Source organism: Equus asinus, chromosome 7, assembly GCF_041296235.1.
Source record: "Equus asinus isolate D_3611 breed Donkey chromosome 7, EquAss-T2T_v2, whole genome shotgun sequence".
Lineage (NCBI taxonomy): Eukaryota > Metazoa > Chordata > Mammalia > Perissodactyla > Equidae > Equus > Equus asinus.
This window is the reverse complement of record NC_091796.1, coordinates 87,695,052-87,715,559: the sequence shown is the minus strand read 5'-3', so window position 1 is coordinate 87,715,559 and position 20,508 is coordinate 87,695,052. Positions and strand designations below refer to the sequence as shown.

At 37.1% G+C, this 20,508-nt stretch overlaps 1 protein-coding gene across 24 annotated transcripts in view; it reads right to left on the bottom strand.

The window, feature by feature from the left end:
- Positions 1 to 10,000: 10,000 nt before the first annotated feature.
- NRXN3 (neurexin 3) overlaps positions 10,001 to 20,508 on the bottom strand; it is a 1,439,541-nt gene continuing 1,429,033 nt past the window's right edge. For 10 of the 24 annotated variants that reach the window (XM_070514130.1, XM_044774127.2, XM_070514134.1 and 7 more), the window contains one exon: positions 10,001 to 11,572. In XM_070514130.1, the coding sequence (XP_070370231.1) occupies positions 11,271 to 11,572 (302 nt within the window). In that variant the 3' untranslated portion in view covers positions 10,001 to 11,270. Of the gene's footprint in view, positions 12,197 to 18,594; positions 19,289 to 20,508 lie in introns of all 24 variants that reach the window. The other 14 variants (XM_070514127.1, XM_044774112.2, XM_044774117.2 and 11 more) reach the window with 3 other exon arrangements.

The window sequence follows — 20,508 nt, the reverse complement described above, 5'->3', positions numbered from 1 at the left end:
CTACTCTTCACAGAAATAGAAAAAAGAATCCTAAAATTCATATGGAACCACAAAAGACCCCAAAGCCAAGCAATCTTGAGAAAGAACAAGGCTGGAGGCATCACACTTCCTAATTTCAAACTATATTGCAAAGTTATAGTAATCAAAACAGTACAGTACTGACATAAAAGCAGACACAGAGACCAATGGAACAGAATAGAATGCCCAGAAATAAATCCTGTATATATGTTCGAGTATTTGACAAGAAAACTAAGAGTACTCAATGTGGAAAGGATAGTCTCTTCAATAAATGATGTTGGGCAAACCAGATATTCACATGCAAATGAATGAAATTGGATCTCTATCTTACACCACTCACAAAAATTAACTTGAAATGGAGTAAAAACTTAAATGTAAGGCCTGAAGCCATAAAACTCCTAGAAGAAAACGTAGGAAAGAAACTCCTTGACTTTTGTTTTGGTAATTTTTTTTTGAATATGACACCAAAAGCATAGGCAACAAAAGCAAATATTACCAAGTAGGGCTACAACAAGCTAAAAACTTCTGCATAGCAAAAGAAACAATCAACAAAATGAAAAATTAACCTGGGGAATGGGAGAAAATACTTGCAAACTCTATATCTGATAAGAGATTAATATCCAAAATCTATAAGGAACTCTTACAACTCAGTATAGCAAGAAAATGAATAATCCTATTAAAATGTGGTAAAAGGATATGAATAGACATTTTTCCAAAGAAGACATACAAATGGGCAAGAAGTAAGTGCTTAACACCACTAATCATCAGGCAAGTGAAAATCAAAGCACCAAGGAGGGAGTACGTAGGAAGGGAGGAGACGGGGAGAGAGGAGAGAGAGACCTCATTAGTTTAGATGCTCTAATTCTGGACCTGTGTTCTAATATCACCTCACACCTGTTAGAATGGCTATTATCAAAAAGATAAGTCCTGGCAAGGATGTGGAGAAAAGGGAACCATTATCCACTGTCAATGGGATTCTAAATTGGTACAGCCATTATGGAAAACAGTATGGAGGTTTCTCGAAAAACTAAAGATAGAACTACCATGTGATCCAGCCATCCCAATTCTGGATATATATAGAAGGAAAACGAAATCTCTATCTTGAAGAGATATCTGCACCCCATGTTCATTACAGCATTATTCATAATAGTCAAACCATGCAAACAACGTACATGTCCTTTTCAGATAAACGGATAAAGACAATATAGTACATATATACAATGGAATATTATTCAGTTGTAAAAAGAAGGAAATCCTGCCATTTGTGACAACATGGGTGAAACTGGAGGGCTTTATGTTAAGTGAAGTAAATCAGAGAAAGACAAATATTGTATGATCTCACTTACATGTGAAATCTAAAAACTCCAAACTCATAGAAACAGAGAATAGATTGGTGGTTTCCAGGGGTGAGGTGATGGCAGAAAGGAGGAGACATTTTTCTAAAGGTACAAACTTAGAGTTATATGATGAATATGTTCTGGGGATCTAATGGAAGCATGATGTCTATAGTTAACAATACTGTATTGTATACTTGAAAGTTGCTAAGAAGGTAAATCTTAAATGTTCTCACCACAAAAATTTAAGGTAATTACGTGGGGAGATGTGATGTGCTAACTAACCTTATTCTGATAATCATCTTATAATATAAACACGTACCTAATCAGTGCCTTGTATACCTTACATTTACACAATGTTATATGTCAATTATATCTCAATAAAGCTGGAAAAAATTAGGATTCATCAAAACAAAAACCAAAAAAGCTGTTGCTCTAACACATGTAGATGTTATCAAATTGCAGCTTGTCACCTGCCAAGTGAGGGGGTCAAGAAAGGCCTGTCGACACAGACATGTGACTTATGTTCTTACAATATACTTTAGAGAAATGATGTTTATAATATCAGTCTTTAAGAAAGTTTTAAATTTAAAAGAGGAAAGAGAAAAAGATACATAAAGATCAGCACAATAGCTAAAGCAATTAACGATTTATTACCGTAGACGTATAAGCACCTAAAGTTTTTTCTTTTTTACAAAAGAAGTGCAGGTTATGTGTGCATAAACTCAGAGCTTGTTTGTTAACATACGACACTATTTCTGAAATCGAGAGAGGGACAGAGAGAGGGAGAGACAGGGAGAAGAGCAGAAGAAGGAGAGAGGGAGAGAGGAGAGAGAGAGAGAGACCTCATTATTTCAGATGCTCTGATTCTGGACCTATCTTCTAAGCAATTACCTAGGAGCTTAAGAGAAGCTCTTCTGCTTCTGCCCTCCTCCTCTTGCCCACTTTTCCCTCCTTCCTGTTTGGATTGTAAGGAATAACTATCTTTGTTTTCCCATTTCAAATTTGACATCAAAACAGATCTGGTTACTCCTACCCATGCATGCACATAAGTACATTTCCCTGGATGACGTATGAACACTGAAAACTACACAATAGTACTAAAGAAGTTTTAGTTTCTCAGTTTTAACGGCACCCTTAATCAAGCTACCTTTGTCCTACTCCTCACCCTGCCTAATTGTCCTTTCTTGCAAACCTAGACAACATTGTATTTTTGTTTTAAGAAGAATATTTATGTGCACTCTCCTCGGTTCCTCCCCAAAATAAAAACGGGACAAACTGCTAAGTGCAGAGTAGCAACAGAAAAATTGTTTACTTGTTGAAGCCTACTACTGTACTTTTCATTTCGCTCCATGAAACCAAGAAGCAAAAGTCTGTGGTGGTTCTATCTATCCATTTTTCCAAACATTTACTTTGACTTTGTGATAGAAAAGATTATGCTATCAAATAATCTAAAAATAACTTTCTCTCTCTCTCCCTTTCTGACTTCTCTCTCTCATGATACTTTTATGATGAAAATTCTAGGTCAAAAATTGCAAGTGAGTGAGAGCAAAGAAGAGAAAATCACCATTGTCAACAGACAGTGGGGCTGTAATAAAATCAAAGCTTGAAAATGTGCTTAACGAACTACCTCTTCTATGTAGACTCATGCAAATTCATTGTAGTTACAGCTATTGCAAATACATGAATATAACCCTAGGGAAATATGCTAGTACATTCGTGATCACATTCCTAGAGGTAAAAGCATTTCTTAGCTTTCACAGGTGCAAATGAGTAATATTCTCCCTTACCCTCCCTTGAAGGAGAACGTGGTTTCTATTCCAAGATGTAAAATTTTACAAAAGATATAGCAGCTGTATGTAATCTATAGACCTTTTTATTCATCTCAAAAAGTGATTCAACACAGTTGAATTGAAGTACGTACAAGCTGAAAAATCCTTTCAGTTTTCAGGCAATCTCATTAAACGATGAGGAGTCTACTTAGAAGTTAATCTCCTCTTTTACGTTGTCATTGAATAAAGAACAGGAATCATGCCATTAATTGTCCATCAGGAAGAACATAAGGTTTAGTTATGTTGAAACACATTGAACAAGACTCAGGTCAAGAGATCCAACAATAGCTATTGTTTTAATGCTCCTTCTTTGTTTTTTTAACATTGTGTGGTATTAAAAGATATTCTTTCGTGGAGAGGTGAGCATAGATGACACGAGAACAGCAGAATATTAATAAATCTTGAAATTAGATGATGGATAAATGGGGGTTTATTACTTCATTCTCTGTTTTAAAATGTTCACAATAAAAAGTCAAATTAAGAACAAAATCAAAATAATGCATATCAATAAAGGGGTGCAAGGTTTCCTGAAGGCCTCTTGGCTTCCTAGTGTTTGACTGAACAGCTGCTACGAGAAAGCTGAGACCCTGAACATAATCCAAGCTGGAGCCTGGCAGCAGAAAATTAGTGTCAGTAAAGAGAAAACTTTGCCAATAAGCAGGCAACTGAATTTTATAGCATTTTTCTTGGCAAATGAAAGATTTAGGGAAATACTTAGAGTGATTACTTAACTTCTATATTTTTATTTACTTATTGGTGCTGGCTAGCCATGCAAGTGGCAGCTAATTTTGATCCTGCCTGAGTCAGGTAACAAGGCCAAATTGTAATAATGACCAACATTTATTAAGGTTTATTATGTGCCAGGCTTATGCTAAGCATTTTATATGCATTATTTTATTTAATCTTTCCTGACAAACCTACAAGATTGGTAATAATATAATTTCCTCTTAGGTATGAAAGCTGAGGCTTAGGTAGGCTAAGTAACTTTATTGCACCAGAATACAAGCCATGGCGTTCTGATTCTAGAACCCAGGTACCTAATCATTAGAAAAGCTCGAGGCCTCTTGAGGCTCACACTATTCATTTAATACATCTCCAAATCCGAGTCTGGCTTCCCTTTAGCTATTCTTGACTTCTACGGCCTCTCCTACAACTCTAACACTGCTTCTATAACCCGGCCCCTATTCCTGTGGTCCTGTTCTGCTCTGTGGTTTAGTCTCTCATGGATTTATGTGCTCTTCTACCTCACCCAGATAAGCACTTCAGCAAGACCAGAGTTGCTTCTGACTCCTTGACTCCTTTGACCTTTTGAAATTTTCACCTTACCAATTCCCAACACCGTGTACATCTGTGATGGACTGAATTGTGTCCCCTTAAATTTGTATGTTGAAGCCCTAACCAACAATGTGACTGTGATTGGAGATAAGATCTTTAGAAGGTAAATAAAGTTAAATGAGGTCATAAGGGTGGGGCCCTAATCTGAAAGGATAGTGGCCTTATAAGAAGAGGAAAACAGAGATATCTCATTCTTTCTCAGCACACAGAAGACACTTAAAGTGGGGACAGAGTGAGAAGGCAGCTGTCTACAAGCCAGGAAGAAAGCCCTTACCAGAAAACAAACCTTGCCAAATCTTGATCTGGGAGTTCCGGTCTCCAGAACTCTGAGAAATAAATTTCTGTTGTTGAAGCCACCCAGCCTATGGTATTTTGTTACGGCAGCCTGAGCAGACTAATACAACATACTATCATTCTTTTCCTTAGCTTCCACTCCAAATGCTTTTGGAAAAAAGTATAAAATGGCGTGTTTCTCTAGAGACGGCATTATGTAATTGAAAGAGCTCTAAGTTTGGAACCACAAAATTGGATTTCAAGTCATGAAATAAAAGAGAAATGTAGCAAAAACATGAAGTATTACTATTAATGCCAAATAAAGACAGCTGACCTCTTGCCGACAGTCTCATGAGCTGCCTTCCCAACAGGGCTGTCAACAGACTTCTGCAATGTACTCAGAGCCTCTCTGGTGGGTCCATGACTTTGCCTTTGGTTTACCTAGAACACTGACGCTCTCTGACTTTAGCTACCTCAGCTTCTGTCACTTCCACTGCAATATGTCAGTTTTTAATCCCATTTTCTCCTTCTCTGTTACTTTATCAGAAGAACAACCTATCCCCCTCCCTGCCCAGAGTAACACCTCTATCAGGAAACTTGATTCCTCCAATCATCTTTCACCTTCTCTGAGAATGCATCAGTTATTACCTTTCTTTTCTTGTATTCTGTGCATTCAGCAACAGACTAGCCCTTGACCTTGAGAACTTCTCAAGATATTTTCCCCTCTCTCTCTTCCCTTTCATTGACAAAATTCCCAAAACCTTCCTAGCCACATCTTCCACTAACATACTTTATACAGTTTGTGATGCACTTAAATTATGGTTTTGATCCTACTTGCTCCCACTTCAAGGCTTGGCTTGGAATGGCATTCAGCTCTGATCCCTGCCTATCAATTTTCCAAGGTTTGCCTAACTTGTCACTTCCTCTGTGAAACCCACTCTAAGTAATTTCTTCTGAAACTCAAAAGAACTTAGTTTGAACTTTCTTGAGAGCTTATTTGTACTAACTGTAGTATTATTATTTCTGCACCCTTAGTACATTATAAACTCCTTAATGCTCTCAATTTAAGCTATAGTAATTATTTAATAATGTCCACCAATTACATTAATAATCAAACTAATGTCAAACAATGTCATCAAGATTTCAATTCAACTGGGACAAATACAGAGTTTGGATATTTTTGGGGAAAGATCAAACTTCAATTTGAAGATGGGTAAAGAGAATCTGGGCCTATATAGATCTATACAAGAGATAAAAGGCTTAAAATCCCCATATTCATTTTCTGCCTTTATTGAAACAAAGGAACAATAGCCAACAGTAGACTGACTGGCACATAAGCGTTCAATAAATGTTGGTCGAATTATCAAAACAGTGTATGGCTGAAGTGGTCCTTGGATAATATATTAAATACAGTCACACACCATATAATGACATTTTGGTCAATGATGGACCTCATATACAATGGTGACCCCATAAGATTAGTACCATACAGCCCTAGGTATGTAGTAGGCTATACCACCTAGGTTTGTGTAAGTACACTCTGTGACATTCACACAACAATGAAATCATAACGCATTTCACAGAATGTACTCCTATTGTTAAGCAACACATGACTGTAGTGATATTTAGAAAGTTTATGGAGGGAAAGCTGATATAGAATTTTGAAGTGGTGTCTAAGGCAATTAAAACTCTGATTTGGGAAGCACAGAAGAGGTTACCATCTGAACTTGTTTTGTGGTCCCTGTACCAAAAGAGTTGATTGACATAAAGAGTTTCACAGGGGTATGCACATTTCTGGTGGAAGACTCAAGGAAAGCTCAAAGAATCAAAAAATCAATGATCTAGACTTTTAGAAGGAACTTTGGCATTTTTTTTCTAGGATAATAACAGATAATTAAAAAGACAATATTAGCCATTATTATTTGGCGGCTATGGACCAGCCACTGTGCTTATATCCAGGCACATATATCCACATTAGTTCCTTTAATTATAGAACAGCATTTAGAGAAGGGCAATATCATTCCAATTTCATGGATGAAGCTAGAGTCACCGCACACCTTACTCAAGGTTTCATAGCTAGTAAAGGACACACCTAGGCTTCAGGGCCAACATTTGAACTAAGCTTTTCTGCTTCCAAATCCCATGGCCAAATTTAAACACATTGGACAGGGCTGGTATAGTCCCAACACTTCCTCATGAAAAGATAATGAAAAATTACTTTTGTTGATGGACTTTAACCAGTGTGTCTTTCAAATAACACTTAGATCTTCAATCTACCATATTCTGGAACCATCATCTGGAAATTTCTCAGGCAAGTTTGACATTTTCTCAAATCTATACTCCCATTCCTTACCCCAACTTCTGCTCACTTGCTTAAAATGTGCTGTCAGACAGACTTATGCTACTAAATGTCCATGCCACCTGTTTACTGGTTGTAATCATGCTTGCAATCAATGTACATGACTAGAAAAAGACTAGTTTTGTCAGTAATTGCTGTGAACTCTAGTCACGACTTGGCAACATCGCTTGACAACTACTAAATAAATCTATTTGTAGTATAGAATTCAGTGTAGAATTTCTAATTCTAGAAGGCAGCTATCATATAGAGACTAACACAGGACTCAAAGTGAAGGAGACTAACCTTGTGAACCTCTACTCTCTATCAATCACAATTAAAACACTATTATTTCATATTTTTTCACAAACTGCTTTGTACGGCAAAGTCATTGAGGTGTCACATTTTTCAGGTGAGGAAGCCACATCTCAGAGAAATTGTGAAGTTTGCCCACACATAGTGACTAGTCCACCTGGGGTTCCACCCAACTCCGTCTGGCCTCAGTACCTATACACTTTCCATGACATCCCACTGACTTCCATGTAAGCAAGGCCTGGCTTTTAACATGATTAGAAATGTATGAGCCAAGTTGTCATTAAACTCTTTGCGCCTTTGTTTCCTTGTCTTTAAGATGAGGAAAACACTATCCACTGCTCAGGGATTGAACAGACTACATAGATCCAACACACTTAACACAGTACCTGGCATATCATGGGCATTGATAAACATTCACTTTAATTTAAATTAATTTTTTTCAGTTATTTATTATTTAAAGTAAATTATTTGAAACAGGAACCAAAAAGGAACTTTCCATAGTTTGACATCAAGCCTCATTTTTTTCCATTTCCATGAGAGTCAATAGCATAACCATTCCACTAATGGAATCTGAAGGAACAGGGTTAATCATATTTGCTTTTAATTCTAACACTTTGAAAACTATTAACCAACATATGGACAGAGTACAGCCATTCTGTTAAACCCACATTTCTGGATCATGTGAAAAATGTAGGGTATCATCACGGATTATCTAATTGGCAAAGTAAGCATGTGCTTAAGGAACCAGCAAATCAAGGACACCAGAGATGGGAAAGGTTCCAGCTATAATGAATGCTTGCAGAATTTTATAATCTGAAAATCTAGAAAGAAGCTGTTAAAATTTAGCGCTCATTTAAATTTTGGTTTTGGATGTAGCACTTTTTAAAAAAATTTCAATATGGCGGGAGGCTTAGAAAGAAGGCATCTAAAGCTTTCCAGCACTTAAGGCACTACATGAACATGGTTCTGGAAAACTGTGAAAGTTTGTTGACTTATAGAAAATACCTAAATGTTACCAAACACTTTTTAAAATATAATACCCAATAATCTTCTCCAGAATACAATGCTTCAGTCATCTTACCTGTTCTGAAAAGTGCTTTCCCGCCTGGTTACTCATCATAGCAATCTAAACAATAATGCCTCAGTTAACGGACAATAATTGTTCAGCTCATAAATATGCCACTTTTGATAAGTTTATACAAGTAATTAGTAACTGATTAGAATATTTTATATCACGTGAAAGTGGTCCTAGCTTCCTTGGCTTTTAATAAGATATGACATGTTTAGCCTCAGTGCAAGATCTTTTCCCAAATGTTTAGAAAATAAAAATGCATCGTCATACAAGGCTTTGGGAAGAACATTTTATTGCTAAGCATATCCTTGAACGAAAATGCAAATATGAAATAAAAGAGAAAAGGGAAAAGAAAAAACAGTAACATCACAACATCATAAAATGAATTCCTTAAGAGTCTGCTCATAAAACAACAGGAATATGATAGAAGCTCACATACAGAATGCACATGTCCCCATAAAATTGTCCAAATAGAAACTTACACTAAAAGGAATATAACAAACGTGTTTTTACTCAAATAAAAAAATGTAAAGAAAGAAAGCAGGAAATCAGTTCACAAGACCCCAAGACTCCAAGAACAGCAATCTTTTACAGACATCAAGATATAATCAACTTCATATAGGTTGGGCCATTAGGTTATCTAAAATCGTGCTTTGATATCTCTTTATAATCCTGTCTCCTTTAAAGACAACAAAAAAATCCAAAACTCTTAACACATTGAAATATCAGATAATGAGGAACACCTCTTTCCATACACATTAGTAAAGGCTACCATTGTTTAGATTGCGCTTTTTGCCCCATGTCTTTAAGATATTTTTCATAGTCAAATATTCATGCAACTTACAAAGACCAGCAAGAGTAGATTTCTAAATCTAAACAGCTGATTGATTTTCATCTGTACAAAAGAAATTGTATATATCTGACCCTCCCGAGGACACACGTCCTTTTTGTGTGAATATTTGTCTTGCTTTGTCTCTTGCTTTTTGGATAGCTATGGCCACACAACCAGTTTATTGTTTTTCTGTACATTGTTTCCTCTTTTCAAAAAGAAAGAAAGACAATTGGAATATAAACCGAACAAACTAAAATAAACAAATAGAAAGGAAATAACAGTTCTTAAAGCAGTATGTACATAGGTGGCTAAGGAATTATACCAGCAAAAAAGTAGTAAAATATGTAAACAAAATCTGAGAAGATTTTTTACTCTCTTTGACACAGTTAACTGTGACAAAACTAAAACTCACACTTTCTTCACATTTTAAGGTTTACTTTTTTGTTGTTTTGCTATTTTCTTTTAAAACAACATTCTCATTCCACCTCAAGACTTGAACAGTTGTCCTGTTTCAGCCATCCCATCAAACATACCATGATAAATATATCTGTATATATATTTATTTATATATATATTATACTATTAAATTCCTTTTTTGTGTGTCACAGCAGCTTTATTCATTTATTATTTATTTATTTATTTATTTTTAGAAAAGATGGGTGAAAGGAGATGTGAGCAAATGGAAGGAGAAAGTTATCCGTAAGTGTCAGGCTACAAAAGTAAATCACCATGAAAAGCGTGTTGGGGGCGGGGGAAGAACTATGTATTTTGCACTCCGTCATGCCTTGTTTGGCTTGTGTGACCTTTTGTGGTTCCATCACCAGTTGTACTCCCCTATTGTCTGTTTTGATTCATTAACAGACTTTTGGCATTGTCTTTTCTTTCATATTTGCATGCATTTCAGTCAGTCACAGATCCAGCCCACCCCCCAGTGCCTCTTCCCTAGGAAAGGCTCTGTTTTAGTTTTTGGGGCTTTCTCCTTTACCACAATTTGGCTGGGCTAATGGACAGGAACAATATCGTTAAGTAAAGCCAATAGCTCTGATAAAACCAACCCTAACCCCATCTTTTCAGGGTTTGGGTGGCAAATTCTGGAATGAGATTCTGAGGGACCAGCTTTTCAAATCAATATTATCATCCATCACATGATTTTGCTATGTATTCAGCAAAGCATCTTATAGGAAACAAACAACAGATTCTAGAAACACCACAACCTGATATGTAGAGTGAACACCATGGTAGCTTTTGAGTTCATATGGCAATAGTCTCTCTTACATTTGTTTTCAGAGTTTTTTTTCTTTTTCTTAACTTAGGTCCAGTCATTCTCAAAAAATAAACGAAAACCCAAAAGCCATTTTTTCCCCTCAGATCTTGAAAAGTTACACGCACACTGGCCAGAACCAGATAAGGGTGGGTTTTTTTTTGTTTGTTTTTAACGTTTTCTTTTCTTTTTTTTTGTTTTTGTTTTTGTTTTTTACATAAACCAAAAGAGAAAAACATTGTTACAGTCAAGCTTCACAAACATCATTACAGACTCACTTGGAGTTACGGAACAAGTAAGCCATGAAGTCTTCTACCTTGGGTGAAACGTTCTCAAGAGAGGGAAGCTTCCAAGTCTGCGAAAGTGGGGGAGCCATCTGCTTGCTCCAGAGCATAGTATGTGCTTTATGATACAGCAGGGCAGAAAGAACTTTCTGTCTCCGAGTGATGACTGAATCAAAGCCGCCCTGGCTGAAATTTATAGGTAGGTACATCTTTGTGTGTGTCCTTGGACAAATGGTTTTCCCCACCATAGTCATGGTATACCCCATCGCATAGTTATCACAGTTCTGACATCTGTTAAATCTCATTTCCCAAGTATTTATGTATGGTATATATAAATAATTCTGTGTTTTAAATTCACGTATTGTTAGCGGTGTCATTTTTACACATAATACTCTTTGTCCTTGTTTTTCTGTTTCTTGTGGCCGCTCTTCGAGCTCTGCTGCTTCTCCTTGATGAGCGTGCCGTTGCTCTGGGCCGAGTTGCTGATGTAGTTACGCGTCTCGTCCACTTGATAGGACCCCTCGTCCCTGTTCCTGTACTTGTACATGGCGTACAGGAGGATCAAGATGCAGAGGGCGGCAGCAGCCACAATGCCGACGACCATCCCTGTTGTACTGCTCGACTCCCGGATCACCTCTGAGGCCCCCGGAACCCGTCTGACTCCCGGCTCCGTGGGGTTTGCTGTGGGCACATTACGGAACATGGGGGAAGTAATTAGTGGGCTCTTCAGTTTGGTGCTGTCTAGCTCATAGGCAGTGGGCAACGGAAGCAAGACTATATCAGGCTGGGGTTTGAGATCACGGTTATTCATTTTGCCAGCTGGCAATTTGGGCACCATCCCAGACGAGGAGGAAGCTGTGAAGCGGATCAGCTCAGGGGACAAAGATGTGGTAGTAGTCCTACTAGTTTCGGAGACTTTGTTAGGTCTAAAGTCCTTGGATTCCCACTTGGGCGCATGTGCTTTGTAGCCACCTTCGAAGATTGAAGTGGAAAGACTCTTATCTGTTACCAAGGAGAAGGTGGTGTAAAAATCTTCATCATCAGTAGGGGGCAGGTTAGAGTCAAAGGTTTCCCCTGAGCCATACCCAGATATCACCAAGCCATCATCATCACAACCATCGCTGCCTTGGTCCGACAAGCAAGGTAACCCCGCCTCAGAGGTCATGGACAGGGAATCTTTGGTGGTCTCAATAATGGTGAGGAGGGGGCGAAAGGTAGGGGGGAGTGTAATGGAAGGTGCACGAGTAGCAATAGGAGGGGTAGCTAAAGGGTCTTCTACAAGAAGAGGGATAACTAATTCACCTCCTGGGATTGAAAAGAAAAAGAAAAACAGAATTAGTGTACTTGTAGAAAAGCGCAATTTGTAGTCACTCTCTGTGAATGTAGTTCATAGGTTATGCCTCAGAAATTATAATAAAGTGACTTGGATCCACATATGGATTCTTTCTAGTTGTAGCCGAACCATTCTAGGCTGATTTAGAGCCCATTACATGCCTCTTGCCACCAAAACCTGAACTCTGTAGACTGAGGGCTTAGATTTGAAAGATACTCTCAAGTAATTATTCAGATAGAATTCAAACAGGCTGTTTCCAGGATCTGCTTATGGAGTGATGACATTCGATTAGATGGTTGCAAATACTGACTGGCTATCAAAATTGTGTGTGTGTACTTGCACACATGTGTGTGCTTAATTTGTGAACCGTAGTGTTTCTTTATTGCCTTCTTGGGTTTCTACTTATTTGCTCCCATGGGTATGAGAATGACATATTCTCTATGTCACTGAGACCAAGATTAAGAAACATAAGCAACATAGTATTTTAAGTTGCTACCTATTATTGCACATTTATCAATTGCAGTCTCCTGAAATTCCCCTGACTGCTAAATAAGAACTTGCCTTGTATTGGTCTAATATTATGTTTATGAGTTGCTTTTATGCTCTATGCAATTTATGCTGAGCTGGAAGCTAGATTTTAAAAATACCCAGCCTAGATATCCATGACTTACTGGAAACTTACTTTTAGATTCAGAAATGTAGAATTAGGAAAGTGAGTTCTTTAAATCAGTGATTCTTAACTAGACTGACAAAAATATATCAGTTTATCCACGTTCACTTTTAAACATGTGGACTCGGTCAGGAGAAAGTTCAGAATAGTTCACTAAATCTTAATGTCTTATAAATCATGGGTACCACAAATATTCTGTGGTGGATGTTACTCACCTAATTGTAGGGCCAAGGTTATTATTCATCTATTTAAGCAAGACAGTCAAGGTCCCTTCTGTGTCTCTTTACAGTGTTATTTTTCAAACAGAGGAAGAATCTCAGGAAGTCACGGTTCATGTCTCTTCATTGAATTTATTCAAAAAAATTTATTCAACTATCATTTAAAAAAACCCTCTAGCAGGGATGGCATGATGTGTCCCTGTTCCAGTTAGTTAGTTGGGATGCTAACATGATATTATTGTCGAAGGCCTCTTTCTGAGCTAGGTCACTCTCAACCAGGTACGATGTTCTTGTGTGTTCTGCCCTCTGTCATAACTTTGCCCTGTTGGGATGGTTGGTGTTTATCTGTTATCAGACATGACTTTTGCTGAGATGCCCCTTTGGTGACAAAGCCAGACGTGTGGCTCAATACTGCAGAGTTCTAGGGACACTCTAGGTGGACAAGCCTTTGAGCTTACACAGTCTTTCCAGGTTCTTCCTATAAAGATTGACTCACAAATTAGAACCCTCCTCTCAGCTTGCCACACCTTATATCTTTCAACATTTCCTATACTTCCATTAGAACTGCTACATCTAAATTATTCAGGTTTCCAGGGTGCTAGGAGAAGGGCCTCCTGAGAAGAAAGCTATTGTACACCTTCAACGCACTGGAGACCAACAGCTTGCACCCAAGTCAGAAGCCTTGACTCTCTCTCTAATTGCCAATGACATTGTGATACACAGAGGGAAACTGAGTTGGGCAGGGAGACAGTAATGTATATAATGTATGTCATTGGAAGGGAAGACACAATAGAGTCCTGTATGGTCATCTCTGGCCAACCCGATAATGTTACCTTATGTGGGGAAATACATCAAGACCCTTTCTGAGCATCTCGAGATGATATCTTGGTCTTCGCTCTAAACCCAAACTTGTCTTCTAAATTCTCTGAGTTTGAAACTATGGAGCAAAATGATCTTTCCAAAATTTGTCAAAGCTTCAGACTTGCTTTACTGGACCAGCATATCTGTTTTATACGTTGTGAACATATATAATTCATATATCTTGCAACTTATTTAATGAATAATTTATACACTTTTGCTAGATTTTATAAATGGGATTTGGCATGGTTCCCTAAAGGTAAGCCAGTCCTAAAACTAACCCTCAGCTAACTTTTCTCCTTATTCTCTACTACAGGGGCCCCAAGTGCTATATTTAAGGTGATCCATGGAAGAGGCAGTGTGTAAGTAAGAGAAGAGCAGTGAGGAGAAAGAAGTGAAGGCCCGTGCAATCTGTTTGAGGGTTCCCTAGAGATTACTCAGGGATGGTTTCATTTTCCTTCAGAGCACAAGGCAGGATGTTTTTTACCCATCTCACCTAGAACAAATGTTTAGCACGTGTGTTCCTTTCTGACACAAATACAGAGAGTTGTTTGTTCCTTAGGACAATGATAAAAATCTACCCTACATATATTAAGCAGAGAGGGAACTGGGGTATAGGACAGGAATAACTGATTTGTTGGGAGGCAAAGGCCTAGTACAAATAAGTTAAATATAAAGGCAAATTGTCGAGAAGGATGCTAGTGTCCCTTTAAGTGAGATTAAGATCACTGTCTTCATAATTACAGAGTGGCATTCATTTGCAATTTTAGTGTACCATCTGGTGACACCCAACTGGAATCTTAAATTTGCCTGTTTTCCCCCCTCCTCTTTTCAATCTTAGCTAAAGCTTCCTCAGTGTCATTGTTGCTAAAAATCTACAAGATCTACAAACTGCTCATTCTGCAGTGGAATCACCCCCGCTTTCCTTTGCTCTTTCCTTCTCGTTCAACACACTAATGTGAGCATCTCTCTTCGATTACAAAAAAAAAAAAGTAAAAATTATCCTTTTCATAATGGGATGGAAAGAAGGTTCTGAAGCTTGCTAATTTGTAAACAGCTTCTAAAAGTTTGGTGAGCCCCTACGTGAAACGATAAGAGCTTATTTCAGAACTAAAGTGATGGGTATGCTATTGCAGAGTTTAAATCAGAGAATCTGTCCAAACTAATCTTCAGTTTTCTTTGCCAATTTGTTATTAATCCTGGTATCAGTGACAAAAATAGTAAATGATGCCCTGTCAGGGAAATTGGAGCCCAAATTCCAGTGGTATTTAATCAATGAAATGGTAGGAGCTTTCATAACCCCCCCTTTTCTGGAATCTCAAGGATTTGGAAGAGTATCTTCAATTCATATCTGAGATGTGGGGGTCATTATTACAAATGAGAATTATAGTGAAAATAGGTGGAAAATTTTAATAACCATAAACATAGAAGGTGCCTGGAACAGGTGTGTGAGTCAGGGTGTAGAAGCAAATCTAATATCAAATTCTATTTTTAAGATTTAAGATGATCATAGTGTCCTCGGGAGTCCTAGGGCACACATCATTAGAAATTAGGAAGTGAGGGATGTATTTCTCCCATCATCAGATCCTTAAGAGAAATGACTTAGATGGTAGAAGGCTATTTAAGACTTCATGTTTATTTGTTTTCGTCCGAAGTGACTATCCTCAGATATGTTGGAGCAGCTGATAATATTTTTTTTCACTGCCCAGAGACTTCGGAGTCAGTGATCTATTAGAAGTCTATGCTTACAAAAGTATTCACAGAAGCAACAAGCCTAAAGTCATAAGGGGTTATAGGCAGAGTGATACAAAACCTGTAATCCATCAAACCTCTAATTTCCTATTCCATCCACAGAATTTTTCTTTGGTTTGGAATAAGAACTATCTGTATTCTTTAAAGTTAGCATTTTATACCAGGAATATATACCCTTTTTTGACAGGGTTGTGCTTTTCTTTAAACTAGAGCAATCACTAGGGATATAAAAGGTCTATTTTAGCCCCGAAGGCTGCTCTGCTTTTTTGCTTTATGAGTGTATTTATAGATATATAATTCATACGTCTAGGGCTGATATCCAGCAAAAGGGGCTCTCTGCCATCGAAAAGACAGTGTATTAAAAATTTAATAGAACTCCTCTGAACTGTAAGAATGTTGAGGGTGATGGCGAATGTTGTGGGTCATCTAAAAGAACAAGAAGAGCAACACGAAGTTTCAGTGTGGCTCCAACCTTTGCCTCCCTGGAGATATTTGAGTCTAAGAAGCCACAAAAGTACCAAAACAATAACACTGAAGAGTGAGACTCTGGGAAAGGACACTGTGCTCCAATTCCTCCAGTTTCTTTTCTGTATAGTTAGGTTCTTTACTTCGTCTCTTATTTGCATTTTTTAAATTCTTTGCTGGGAAATCCACACATAATGGGGAGGAATCATCCTTTTCCCCACTAAACTAGGTTTTGAATGATATTCAGTAATTTGGTGCCACAGAAGTGTATACTTGCAGCATATAAATATCCCAAAGTTGGTAACCATGAAATTATTCTCCGTCCACTTTCAGAAAGAATAGCCATGGACAAACATGGCAAGTACCTGGGAAGAAGACACCAGAAAAACTCAAGTGTCTCAAAGGGGCTTAACTTATATTTTAATGATATGAGAATCTCTAGGTAGAACATTGTTTTCCTAGTTTGTCTGAAATGGGTTTGATTCCAAAAGGCTACAGATTCTGTTTTTTCAACATATGCCCCAGTAAGATGAGTCATAGCCCCTTGATGTCATTATACATTGTAAAATGAAGAATGTGAAGTGGACTTTTTCACTTGTTTACTGATTAAGACCTTTGCCTCTGAAGTCACTCAGACTCAGGTTAGTATCACAGCCCTATGGCTTACTAGCTGCGTGACTTTGGTCAGATTTCTTAAACTCTCCATAAAATGGAAATAATAACACAGCCTACCTCAAGCCACCAATGTGAATAATAAGAATGCATATTAATGTTAATTATAATGCATATTAAATATTTAGCACAGAGCCTACTGCCACTCCAAAATGCTAGCTACTAGAATTATTTATACTAATTTTGTTTTGGATCTATAAACACTGAAACCATCAATCACTTTCTTCTGACCATTTTTTATGTAGTAGCCTCATGCTAAAGTAGAAATATAATAATATAGGCTCTAGATTATTAAGGCTATTTTAAATGCAGAGTTTCAGGAATGATTTATAGTAATTCAAAGAGCTTATATTTTAAAAAAATGATTAGCCTTTTATTAAACTGACCTATGGATAGCTTTCCCAACAAAATTAAAAGCTTTCAATTCAATTAGATAAAATAATACCGCCGTTAGGAAGTTCTTAGTTTTAAACCTAAAATATCATCCAATATGTCAAACTGTATAAAATCATATAAACCAAAGTAGAGAAAGCCCATTCAATAAAGCTGCTAGATTGGAAACATATCGATCATCCACCATTCAGTTTGATATTTCTACAACAGTTTCAGATAACACTAATATCTAAAATCAAAGTGAAACACATAAACCTCTTTATTTAAAAATTGTGCAGCACTTCTTACTGATCTTATGTTTCCTGAAGTGCATAAGGCAACATTGATACAAATACCTGTAAGGTCAAGGGATATTCTCACCCTAAAGTCACACAAAATGGCAGTACCTACCTGAAAGGTTTCCTAAATAAAACTTTAGATGTGAAAATCATCATGTTTCTTCTTTGTAGAATCTTAGGATCCTTTTAAAGCTTACCTGATTAAATCCTTGAGAGAAATGGCAACTATTAATAGAAAGAGAAAAGGAAAGAGAGAGAGAGAATTGTGTGCCTTCCATGTATGTGTGTGTGCTTTCACCAGTAGTTAGTTCTAGACATTGGAAGGCATCATTATCATGGGACAACACCCCAAACAACTGGGATTCTCCATGTCTTTACTCTCAGTAAAATTGATTTTGTGGCCTGCGGTGATGGTGACGGTACAATCCTGGATAACCAAACTCTACCATAGTCACTTGAGAGTACCTTATTTCCCCTTTGCTAAAGGAAAATAAAATAAAGGACTGATTCCCCTGAATGCTTTCTAAGGATTTAAATTAGGATATAATTACTACCGATAATACTTGCAGTTAACTCCACTCATCTTCTTCTGGGGTACAGGCCTCCTGTAGGCTGTAACCAATTTAATATCTCACTGGAGAGCCTACCATTACTTTCAAGGCTTTAAAGTTGGTTCAGGCAAAGAGGCCAGGCTTCCTTTGGATAGTAAGAACAATTTAACCATCCCCTTCTACCAAGAGTGGAATTCACATGGATTATTAGAAGAAATTCAGCGCAAAACATAACAGTGAAAATTAAGCAAATAGACACAAAAGAAATAAAATATTTAATATTGTCTTCAAAATCATATAGTAGAAAATAAAATCAATTTCAGGGCCAAAGTGAGCTAGAGAGAAGGAAAGCAAATAACATCAACAAGGCATTCACGATATAAGGGCAGAAAGCAAAGTAAAAGCAAATAAAAAATAGCTGTTTTTGGAAAACAAAGAAATAAATCATTTTCATATAGACAAAATAATTTAAATTAAAAAAAAGCATACCATATTAATTTTTAGTCAACTTACATCAACAAATTGCCCGCATGTTTTTTGGCATGAAAGAAAAATTTACAAAAGAAAGTTGTGTAAGAATGCTCTTGGACAAATAGAATTGCCACATTCTTGTAACTTGCTTTTTTGTCGTCATTTCTTAAAAAACTTTTGAGCAAAATGTCTAATTTTTCAAATATAATAATTTACAACAGAGGATGATACAGGGAGGCAACAACACATACATCCACACCACATAACATGAAAAGAAAAAAAAAATCTGCACTTTAAGAAATTTTTACTTTGAGGGGCTTGGGAGGGCATCGATTTTGAATTTGAAATAATTCCGATTGCGATGACTTAAAAAATGGAAAGAAAAAAACCTGTTTACTTCTACAATTTGGCTTTTAAAAAAAAATCTATGAATCTAGAGGGTTTTGAACGAATTTCTGCATTATTATAGGTTCTCCGATATATATTTAATTTTTTAAAATTTTTTGTCTTTTGACAAGTTTTAGACTTTCTTTAATTTAAAGGGATGGATGACAGCACATAAATTTGAACAATGCTAAGAAAGGAGGGGTAAGGGAAGGAAAGATGCAGAAAGGGTAGGGTCGTATCTATGAGTGTACTACACAAGAGATGAAGATGATGGGAGTAAATGTGTAAGTGAGTCGCCATGTCCATGTAAGGGCGGCACGGAGTGATCTAGCTGCATTAGAGCTTCTGGCTGTAAGGAAGGGATGGGCAATATACAAAAACAAATGAGCCTACACATGCCCATCTACAGAAATAAAGAACAGAACTCTAACACTGACAATCTCACACGCCCTAAGCTGCAACTTCTTCAACATGCAATTACTCCAAAAATCATTACAGTTTAATTAAAGATTTCCAAATAATAAAAACAGTTCAACTTTTTTCTACTCAAAATAGCCAAAATACATAAAATAATAATACTAATACTACTAATAATGATCGAAAGATTAAAAGCAAAAACAAGGAGACTAGATTTACGCATTCAAGTTGAACAACTTCATCGGCAGCCACACAGCCCCATCTAGAGCGAGGGGAGGGGGCGAGAGATCTGCAAAGCATGGGGAGCCCACTTGCTGGGCTGCTAATTACTTCCCTATATAAAAATGGTACTGTCTGGATGATGTCATCCATCTTCCCCAGACCACCCAGGGTGCACGTGATTCTCAGCGAGACTGGGCTAATTTGAAAGATGTGGATGTGGGGATTCTGCAGCTGAAGTTGTTCCACATTTAAAGAGGGAGTGGGGGAAAATTGCAGAAAACAATTCATAACTTTTTTTTCCTCATAATTTTGGATAAAACCAAATCTAAAGATAAAGATCTAGCAATTAAAAAGAAACACATTGATATATATATATAGATAGATAGATATAATACAAAAAGCACTTAATTCCCAAACAAGAAGGGAGAAAAGAACAAAAAAAAAATTCAAAGAAAAAAGTATTTCACACACTTTCAGAGATGAACAACCAGATGCACACGCTGAGGAGGCACAGACAGAGCATTCAGGGGACACTTTTTTTGCTTTGCATTTTCTAATTTATTCATTCCCCTTTTGGTGATAGCCAAAATTAAAAACAAATTTTGCATTTTCTTTAAGAACAAAATTTGCATTTTCTTTAAAAAAATGTGTTCTTTTGGTTTTGCTTTTGCTTCTTTAAAAAAAATAAAAAGGGCGTGCAGTCTGGATGTACGTCATAAGTACATTTAGAAGAGAAAAAAGTGGCTAAGACTGACAAATGGGTTATCGTCTATCATCCTTTAACTGTAGGAATGTTACTCAAGTTCATACATGCTTAAAGTAAGTTGCATTTAGGGAAAATAGAAAAACAGAACAGCAAGCTAGGAGTGGGGAGAGGTCAGCAAGACAAAACCGATTTGGGGGGGGAGGAAGGTGCTGGATTTAATTTCA